General features: G+C 46.4%; 1 protein-coding gene across 1 annotated transcript in view; it reads right to left on the minus strand.

Moving 5' to 3' along the window:
* LOC146784016 (telomerase protein component 1-like) overlaps window positions 1–5,959 on the minus strand; it is a 109,634-nt gene extending 103,675 nt beyond the window's left edge. The window contains exons 1-2 of the mRNA XM_085633843.1: window positions 5,295–5,959; window positions 4,754–4,927 (exon numbers count right to left, since the gene is read on the minus strand). Coding sequence (XP_085489969.1) covers window positions 4,754–4,927; window positions 5,295–5,402 — 282 coding nt within the window. The 5' untranslated portion in view covers window positions 5,403–5,959. The remainder of the gene's footprint in view (window positions 1–4,753; window positions 4,928–5,294) is intronic.
* Between the last annotated feature and the right edge of the window lie 4,664 nt (window positions 5,960–10,623).

Raw genomic sequence — 10,623 nt, forward strand, 5'->3', positions numbered from 1 at the left:
ATGGCTAAAATACATTGACAAAACCAATAGCTCTGGCACAGGCGAAACCTATTGCCTTTGCCAATGCTTGTTTTACATTGTGAAACGTTTCACTATGTAACAACTGAGGCTGATCTCGTCAGTGCCACCTACCGAAGGCCCAAGGTCAGACATCTGAGTAACATTCTCGTGCCCTGTGCCATGCCTTAAAATAAAGTTATGCACTCCACGTCAGTCTCACGCAAAGGTGACCCCGGATTGATGTTGTTTATACTTGCTCCTCTGTTGCTTGATTCTCATAGATTGTGGAGCATGCAGATCCCAGTGGCTGCCACCGTGACACTTGATCTTCACACCACGACGGATTGCAGCAGTAACTCACTTTATACACATCTCAGTCTACCGTTAAGAACAAATGCACGACCTGCTCTCTGGACATGAGTTGTTTTCAGGCAGTGTATTTCAGTCCAATCTTCCCTGCGGTTAGATCCAGAGTGATAGAGGTGAACGTGGAAGGGAGGCACATTGGTAGGTGAGGCGTGATATACATAGCTACGGTATCTTTATTACATCTAGGTTTCATCTCAAGAGAACCCAGAGTCTGCCTTTGACCCCCATACACTTGGATGCAGCAGCCATTTGTATGGCCAGAACCCGTCTGGAACTTGACACAAACCTGGCGATTGTGGGTTCAGGCAGCTGGCTGAGGCAGGGGACAACCAGGGGACAACACTCTACAGATGTCCAGTCTCACTGCTCTAACCGGACACATCCTGAACATGCTCACTCACAGAGCTGCTGCCAGGACTGTTTTTTTTTTTAATACATAGTTATACATAAATCTGCGCAACCCTAGACAGTAATGCCGACTTCTGTTGTCTACGAACTGGGAACCATTTAGCACACCGGCCGGAAAGGCGAAGCCGGACCGGTGAGCAGTGTTGTCAGATTTGTTTTAAGCTTTCTATAGCCCAAAGCCAACCAAAAAGTAGCCCAAAGTAGCCCAATATTGCTACTTTGGGGAAGTAGGGGCAGGGACAGCGTCAAGCAGGCGGTGAATGCATTGGAATTGATGTTGCAGCAGGATGCCAAGTAAATATTTGTCTAATAAAGCGCTTTAACATACTACATTGTTGGAGCGCTGTATATACATTTATAATCTGGCAACTAGCACAAACCAAAATTTTACCACACAACTGGCAAAATATAGCCCAATTGTGCGTGATCTAGCCCAATCTGGCAACACTGCCGATGTGGGGCCTGCGATAAACCCCTACCGGGGGACAGGAGAAAGAGCGGGAAACAGCCAAGCCCGGGAAATCACTGGGCACGGATTGGGCGGCGTGTTTTAAAGTGCCCAATAGGCAGGAACCCCCTGGGTGTGCACCAGGATTTAAGGGTGTGAGCTCCTCCCCCCCCAGAACATGTGCCTTCACAGTTGACCCACCCACCCACACCTGTAATGCAGGCGTCACAGCCACAGACAGCAGAGGGGGCTCAGGCAAGGCGGGGACAGCACAGAGGGACAGCAGACAGAGCGCAATAGCCAAAGGGGAGCCGCTCAAACCTGTGCCCTTGGGATGCCTTACGGAGGGGCACAGGGAGCAGGCTTCAGGTCAGCATGGTGTCAGCAGAGGGCGGACATGGCACTTACAGCCCGGGTCAGGCAGAAGGGCCACCCACAGCATTTGGCAGCAAGGTGTAGCCTAGAGGCTGCAAGAGAAGTGCTAGACCTGCTGAGATGGGGCATTCGCTTAGGGCACTGTCACAAGGGTTGTGCTGTTAAGGTTGAAGAACTGGACTTGAACTCCAAGCAAGGAGATGAGAATACAGGTGACTGGTTTCAAATAGACTACCTTTTGTGTATGGTAAGATGTAAATAAAAGCGGCAGCCTTTGTGCAGCATCACCGAATTGCGTCATCTGTGAGCACAAGGGAAAGTGGGGTGCGTGTATTGAGCGGGGAGCTCGAGGGGCTCGCCCACCTGGGAGAGGTTATGTTGGTATGTCCTAACCATTAGAACACACAAAAAGCAACCACCCCGCCCCTCCAACCCCACTCCCTCTTCGAATATGAATAGGTTGAGCCATTAGTGGAAACGTCTCCAATCCCTGGCAGGGCCTCGATCCTCAAAATTGGGAGACACGATTGGTGTGTCAGAAATTAAGTGTGGTCTCTATGATCTGAGGGCACACAATTGTGTTTGTCTAACTAGTCGTGATGCTCCACCTAGAACAGATGTGCACACTCAACGGCAGCTCTGGGTGTGTGATGACCCACAACAGACCTGAGAAGGACACGGAGGCACACATGATTTCGGTTCTGCCACAAGTCCTGCTGCAGAGTCGATCTCTTTGCTTACCCTGCTAGAGTGATGACGTTGGCTGCCTCTTGGCCCAATAAAAGACAATTGTGTCTTTGAAAGGCCTTGTTTAGTTCTGGCATATGTGCAGTGCCAATACCTTCAGGTCGAGTTTCCACTATAGAAAAAAAAATACGAAAAAAGAACCCAAGCTTATACAGGGGATATAAAACTTCTCATCTTTTTTCTCTTTCAAATGAGAATCCCAAGGCTTTAAGTGGGCCGGGTATTGCCGGTGCTGAGCACCGGCAGTTCTTAAAAGCAGGTGCCGAAACGGGTCCCTATCGGGCTCTCCCTTTTTTGCCCTCACCATGAAAAAAATAAATCTTATCTCTGCAGCAGTACCACTCCGCTGCCTTTGATGTAGCTTCAAAGATACTCGTTATAGTTCTTTCACAGTCTCAGCATTTCAGAACTGAAGCATTTTCAGTATGCTATACTACGATTGTTGCTTATTTATCTTATGCAACTAACAACCAGTGACAAAGCCAGTAGTACTGGCTTGTTGTAAGTCTAATGTTTCTTGTTGTATTATATATCTGGACGCAATGACAGAAGTAGCAAAATACTAGTGGGGCGGCACACTAAGCTAAGCATAGATTTTCAGTTTAGGTACTTTTAAGCCATGCCCTTAATTACATCGGTCACGCCCCTTTCATAGACCCTCCAGTTTTTTTCATCCCACTTAAATCTCTGGAGAAGCCTGCACAGGCCCTCGGTCCACTCTTGAGCTGTGAATCTCCAATTCAGCTTGGACTCTTTCTACTTTCTAAATAAGCTTCTATTTCTTCCCCTACCGCCTGATCCTTGCTGAGGACAGCAGAGTAGGCCCCTTGGGTCATTACACTTGCAAGGAACAGTTTGGGCTTTCTGGTGTCTGACTCTAGGTCAGTTCTGAAAAGAGACCTTCAGTAACCTTGGCATATGGGAAAAAGATAAACCCCTATATTTTTGTACTTACTTTTCCTGGTCTAACCAAGATGTGCCAGTATGTCCCAGCTTATAGGGAGGTGAGAAGCAGTGTTTTGTTCCTTCTTTACTACCTGCACATGTTCAGAGAAGCAAGCCACACATTACATTATTTATCAGAGAAATGTAAATACACCAGAGTTAACGAACTTCAGAGTGAACCATAATGACATTATGGCTTTACACTACAAAAATATTAAAGCTGCACTTACACTGACTGGCAAAGAGAGCTCTCCAAGACCTCAACAATGAAGTGATTCCTCGTAGAATGGCAATTTGATTTTAAAAGAGCTTCACCAACAATGTAGCGATGGCCAAAGGAGCATTAGACCATTTTGAGAAATGTGGAGAAACGGAGTTTCATGTAATCTCAATGAATGAGCTATAGCCAGGGCCAAGCTTCTCATCGATGAGTGCCAACGAGAATCTAGGAGTGTCAAATAGCTTTGATACATGAGTGATGGACAAGAAAGCATTGCACATCGGAGTGACAAGAAGCTGAGAACTTAACAACATCTCAACAATGAAGTGATGGCCAAAGAAAAAGTACAAGTTGTTGAGGACGAGAACCAAAGGGCCAGATTTACTACCCTTCCACGCAATGCAGTGTAGCGAGGCAACTTGCTGTGCTGCGTTGCGTGAAAAGGATAGAGCAGAAATTCGCCATATCTATTAAGATATGGCGCACTTCTGATCTCTCAGAGTTCTGATGCACTTCAGGCAGCCTAGCGCCAACACATGCTCCCTCGCATCATGGTGCAAGGGTGCCTGCATTACAAGGAGAATTGCTTGTGTGCAAGAAGGGCCAGCTTCGTGTCTTTGTAAATATCTACTAGTATTTTGCTTCATGGATCCGCCACAAAAGCTAGCAAATCTGTCTCTTAGAGCTTCAATAACACTTCAGTTGATGGCCAAAAGACTGCTATGCCTCACTGAGTGACGCTAAAAGACCTTCAGAACACCTTTGTGATGAAGTGATGACCAAGGGAGCATTAGACCACTCGAATAAGGGTGAGAAAGTACTGGGGCTACGGAATACCTTAGTGATGGAAAAGATAGTATTACACCTCACTGAGTGACAATAAGAAGCTGAGAGCGTCACTAAAATACAATGATGCAGTACTGGCCAAGATGGAATTCAGTTGTCACTGATCAATGAGAATTATCTAGGAGCTTCACAGCACTCAATCAAATAATGGCCACAGAGTGACAAAGAGAAGATCTCAGAGCTTCACAACACATCACTGATGGTGTGATGGCCAAGGCATGGTCACAGTTAAAACAGAAACCTGTAGACAACCATGGGTGCATCACACCTTGCTGCGCAATAGTTAGACCTTAACAAGAGATGGAGACACACCATTAATATACATTCTTTAACACAGTCAACATTTGGGATTAGTAGTCTGTGAGGGAAGACATATTGCCCTCAAACCCCCTTACCTTTTTCACCAAAACTTCTCGTTCCGAGTAGAAGTCATCAAAGGTGGAAGACACAAAGACTCGGACAGTCTTCCATTCTCCAGGGAGTGATGTATCGGGATGTTGGGGTGATGGATGATCTAGGGGAAAGGTGTCCACCATCTTCCACATGTGATCCACATCTGGAGTGAAACCCTGACACACAAATCATTGGGTACCATCAGTAGTAAGCTCTGAGTAAACATTCCAGATACATCCAAATGTGCTTTTAGGGCAGAAATATACCTGAAAAATACAGTACCATTACAGTGTGAGAGCGGAATGGACAGTGAAGGAACAGCGTGGGACAGAGAAAAATGAAGTCTATGCGAAGCTTATGGTTATGCCTTGCCTAACCCATTTGCTGTATGCCCATCAGTGTGGCCCATCAAACTTTGTTTCTAGAAAGAGCTGAGATGCAAGCCCTAGTCTCTACACTGTTTAGTATAGGCCATATGGTTTTATGTCATAGGGTTCCCTGCCCCAAAACACCAGCCTTAGTACCCACTCCTAGGTTACTTACCTGTCCACTGCAGCCTGATTTTCCATCTTTTCTGGTACTTTCGTTTACTGGCTGGGCCAGGCCGCTCACCTGGGCAGCTCTGACAGGCCGAGAAGTCATGAACCCCATGGAAGAGAGGGGGGATTAAACAGGCAAAGAAAATGGCCAATAGCAGTTCTGTGAGTTTAAACTCCAATTAGAGATAAGACTAGTGGAAATATAGTAAGACTGTGTGGGAAGCAATGCGTTCTATGTGACAAGGTAAAATGTGACTGTGGGGATGGACCGACAGTGGTCCAATAGGTGAGGAAGTGCATGGAAGTGGGACGCCAGAAGTGAACAGCCTGCAATGCATTGCAGGAGTCAAACCCTTCCAGGCGGGCAGTAACTGAGAAGAGACTGTGAACTGTGTAGACTGTTCTGAGGAAAGACTGACTACATGTTCCTTAGTGGGAAAGTGAGGAAGGACAGTGAGGGCTTCTCCGTCTGAACCGAGGAAAGGCAGGCGATAAGGGCTTATACAGTTACTATGTTCCTCGAAGTGTTCTGACAAAACCACGGGAGTATGAGGGGAAATAGCCGTTGAACACATGCGCAGTGAGCACAGGCTGCGTGGAGGTGCCAGAGAGAGGACGCATGTGAAAAGAAGCTGCCCTCAGTCGGGATAGACTGTCTGCTGCGAGGGGGAACGGTCTGCAGTGAAGGGAAGAGTTCGGCCAGCAGCACGGGGAGGGCAGCTACAGGTTCCCATAGAGACGGCGCGATGCCGATAACGGCAAACCCGGAAGAGAAATTTGAGACCAGGTGTGTCCGCGTCAGGAGAGCCAGCAGCCCTCAGGCAATCTCAGCAATGTCCTCATCACGGGGCCCACCAGCACGCGACTACGTACTCTAACATTCCAAAGAAAAGCCCACCAGGAGATAAGATTATTCAACCAAACACATTTATGTTAATCACATTTTTACCACCTTCCTCCAATAATATCCATTACTACAACACCAGTCAATGGACAAAGTAACAATTCTTCCTTTGTCTGCGGTAATACACAAATACACGCTCGCCCCAATGCCCACCAGCAGTCAGTATACTGCTATAAGCACTTTCTGGTTCTACCCACTGCAAACACTGGGCAGGGCTGGCGGCCATCGAACTATCTAGTTGTAGGCATACATTACTGTCCACCAGTAGACATTCTTACAAACCAATAATTAAGCCAAGCAACGCGCGTAGAGCCCACACTCCGCATCTGCACACATACACATTCAGTGCAAAGTGTGCAGCACACCTCCAGTGTCCAACCAGCATCATCCACCTTCAGTGGCGTAACACCGTCCTCTGCAACTTCTTTGGCGGGGGGTGGGGGGGGGGGGGGAGGCAACCCTTCAGGGGGGGCCCTATTATTTCACTTTCGCATTTACGCTACTGTCCACACAACCTACCAGCAGCCATTGGCCAGTAATACGGGCCTGTTCTGCCTGCTAGTGTGCACTACATCATGTTGCCAATATCATCCCTACTGCCCCACCAAATTTGATAGTGCTTATCAGCAGACACTCCCATTTGGCCCATTGGAATATTTTGCCATATGGCTCACCAGCAGTCACCCCATTACTTCCCATCAATACAAGACCCTGTATTGACAGCCCCACCACTGACAACCTTCCTAGCTACCACACTACCCACCCTTTAGTTCTAATCACACCCCCTCTTTCCAGCTTGCACACGAGCACACTCTTATGAGGCATTGATTTGGTGTCTTTGGGTAGTCAGAGGCTACTGGGCGGTATCTTGTGGGGGTGCTGTATTTCACTACTGATGTCCCAGGACCACAATCCTATCGAACAACAACTGGATAACCAAGTTACTTCATCAATGAACAAATAAATGGACGAGAAAGATTTATAAACCACAGGCGTACACAGGGGCGTCCAGGCGCTCACGGTAGTGAAAGGGAGAAATTATTCCGGGAGGTAAAAGGGTTAGAAATACAGGTAGAATATTGCATAGTAAATAATAACACTCAATAACTTCAGAGAGAAGAGAAAGATATTTATTAACCAGTAGATATAAGTAAAGCAAAATGGAAACAATAAAACCAAAATGTGCTTGCGCCTTACTAGACCGTGATACAACCCCAAATGTTATTGTAGCTCCATTACGCACTAGGTTTTCTGTAACACTGGCTGATGTGCCCCTTCAGGCGACGTTTGAAAGATGCAGTTCTCCAATCTATTGCAAGAGCTCTTCTCCTACAAGCGATTCGTGTTTGTGCAAGGGATACAGAGGCAGGGACTTAGGGCTAAATCTAGTATTTGTCCAACCTTGGGCACTACACTGGATAGCTCAGTGGACTGATGCCTGTAGCTGCTGCATGTCTAATAATGAAGATGAAAATAAAGTGTGACCCCAAAAAAGTCCTATGTTGAGAATCAACAACCTGGTGGTGGTGGGAGGGGGCATTACTTACGCTCCTCTGGTGGCAACGTTAGGCCACCAGAGCCAATGTGAGCATCGTCTTTGTTTATTCAAATATTTTAATCACTCTTCCAAGCGTTCTTGTCCAGCCTTCGCTTTCACTGGAGCCAGGGTTCACAGATGAGACCAGTTTGAGGTTTCATGTGATTTGTAACTGCGCCCAGCTGAGCCCACCACTGTCTCCACTGCATATGAAATCTGCAACACCACAAGAAAACCGAGACAGATGCTACTTGTCTTCAGTAACTCTCTTTCTAATCGATGCTCTAACCTCGGATTCCATCCATGTGAGTCTCAGCCTCTGGCAATCGCTCAGGCCACATCACAATCCATCCCTTTTCGCGCACCATGCCACGTCAGTTGAAATGTAATAAATCTGCAGGTGTAAGTATCCATCAGAAGAAAACGTTACTTCCCCTCGGTAACAATCTTTCTGCTGTATACTCGATTTACCTGCAGATTCTTCATCGATCCCACCGACTCCCCATTCAGAAGGGTCATCATAGACCTCTGAAATTAATACAATTTCAATATAGTTTTGTTGCAGTGCATTCTCATGACGCCCTCATCCCTGCCTCTAAGTGCTCAGAAAAAAGAGGAACATCTACAGTCCTCCTCTTATCCCACCACTGCCGCCAAACCTCTTTAATGCTTCCTCAAACAACCACTGAAGGCCACTGGGGCAGTACTCAGGATTGAATGTCCCGCTGGTGCTCATGTGATGAGTCCTTCATATTCAGCAAGGTCATATTTTTCCCTTCACGAGTGAACCCTCCCACAATGCTCTAGTTTTTGGAGAGATGTCGGTAGAAACATTCCGCTATTCTTTCCAGAGAAGTATCGTTACTTGCCAAGTGTATGGTCAAAGCCAAGCTCAAGGCAGAGAAAGGTTTGGGATGCTGTTCCTAGGACTTCTTTGTCCTCAAAAACGATGAAGGCCTGAAAGCAATCTTGGATTTCAGGGTACTGAATTTGCTCATCAAAAAAGAAAGGTTCAGGATAATGACCCTTGCACAAGTTCTGCTGGCCTTACACTCCAAAGACTGGATGGTATCTTCTTATGCTAATTCACCATCCTGCCCTTGGCCTGATGTCTGCCCCTCTGATATTCATGAACCTCTTGTCTGTGGTTTCTGCACATATTCATAGATTGGATATACTTATTACTGGACTTCAACAACCAGCTCTTGAAGACTGGCTCACCTCAGCTAGTTTAGGACCACCGGCAGACAACTGTCTCCTTGTTGTCCACCCGGGGATTTTCCTTCAACACTGAGAACCATCTTCTTCCATCTCAGAGGCTACCTTTTATTGGGCCAATCCTAGATGTGCTTGATCTGAAGGCTTTTACCCCAGTGCAGGGAGTCTGTAAAATTTCAGTTTTAGAAAAGAGCCATTGCCCCAGCTTCTTGGTCGACTGGCATCATTCATTTTCTTAGTCCCTCACACTCTTCCGCACAAGAAGGTGTTTAAATGAAGCCTGTGTTTGCAGTGGCCTCAACACTGGAGATGCCTCACTGATAAATGCATTGGGTTTTTAATAAAGTTGTGACATGAGGAAACGCGTAATTCTCCTGTGTTTTTATGAATAACATCGTATAAGCTTGGAAATGAGTAAAATAAATCGACAAAAACATGGATAAAAAGAAGCGAAAAGCAATGAGAACATTTGAAAAATTTGAAGATTACAAAGAAACTTGATTTATTGGATTAATTTGGTAATGGTCAAGGCTGTGCAGTTTGTTTGGGGACCGGATGTGGTTCCCGTGTGTTGTTTCTACATTGTGGTGCAATTGGGCGGAGCGCGAAGCAAGCGAGCATGCCTTTATAGTTTTGAACATGTTGTTCTTAAGTATAAACATTGAATACACAGGTGTGCATCTCTCCACCATTCATGCATCTTCACTGATAAGAGAGGCATCCCTGACTAAGCGGCCTGTGACCGTCAGTGTTGGATGATGGAAGCCAATCTGACGTGCTGCACAATGTTCACACTTTCTCTTTCAGAGGGCACGGTGGTGATGGATAAATCTACTCAAGGATGGGGATGTCATCTGGATATCGAAGACCTTTGGTGTCTGGCGGAGCAGTACCATCACATCTTTTTTTTGAGCTGCACTTCATTCGTCTGGCTCTCTGGGGTTTTCTGCCTTCCATCAAGAACAGGTCAGTCCAGATGATGATTGACAACACAACCATAACAATGTGTATTTGCAAAGCACATGTACACCCTAAAGGGTATCTTGGCACTGAAAGAACAGATGCTTATTGTTACCCAACTCAATGGTACACATTGTGCCAACCTTGGGAGGACAAAAAGCTGAGTAGACCCACAGGGATTTGAACCTGTGGCCATGAGGTCAAACACATTTCTGCATTGATGCATTCCTTGATTGTGCCACCATGTGCTACTACAACAAGCAGGGCACCCTCTGTCTGCTGACTATGGACTAGATTCATAAGTAGTACCCAAACAGGTCGTGGATCTGAAGGAATCTTGGGGAACTGAGCGTTTAAAATGGCCGTCCCTTCCCACCTCTGTGTCTAAGCAATAATGCTTAGTAAAGGAGTGGAGGGATGCCCAAGCTGGTGTTCTAAAAATCTCAGCCACAGGGACTTCCTTTGCCAAGGCTGAGGTTGAAGATTTTGACATGGTGGAGTGAGCTTTTATACCCTTCATTGATTCTTTATGCACAAGAGTGTAGCACATCTTGATGCACTAGACGATGCTTCAAGACACAGTAATCTCCTCGAATGCTCTGCCTCTCATGCTACATTTGTAATCTATGAGGAGCTGGACTTTATACCTAATCTCCTTAGAATGGGCTATGTAATACTGCCAGTCCAGGGAGGACTTGGCTTGGCAGTTCGGGC

Source organism: Triturus cristatus, chromosome 11 (genome assembly GCF_964204655.1).
Source record: "Triturus cristatus chromosome 11, aTriCri1.1, whole genome shotgun sequence".
Classification (NCBI taxonomy): Eukaryota; Metazoa; Chordata; class Amphibia; order Caudata; family Salamandridae; genus Triturus; species Triturus cristatus.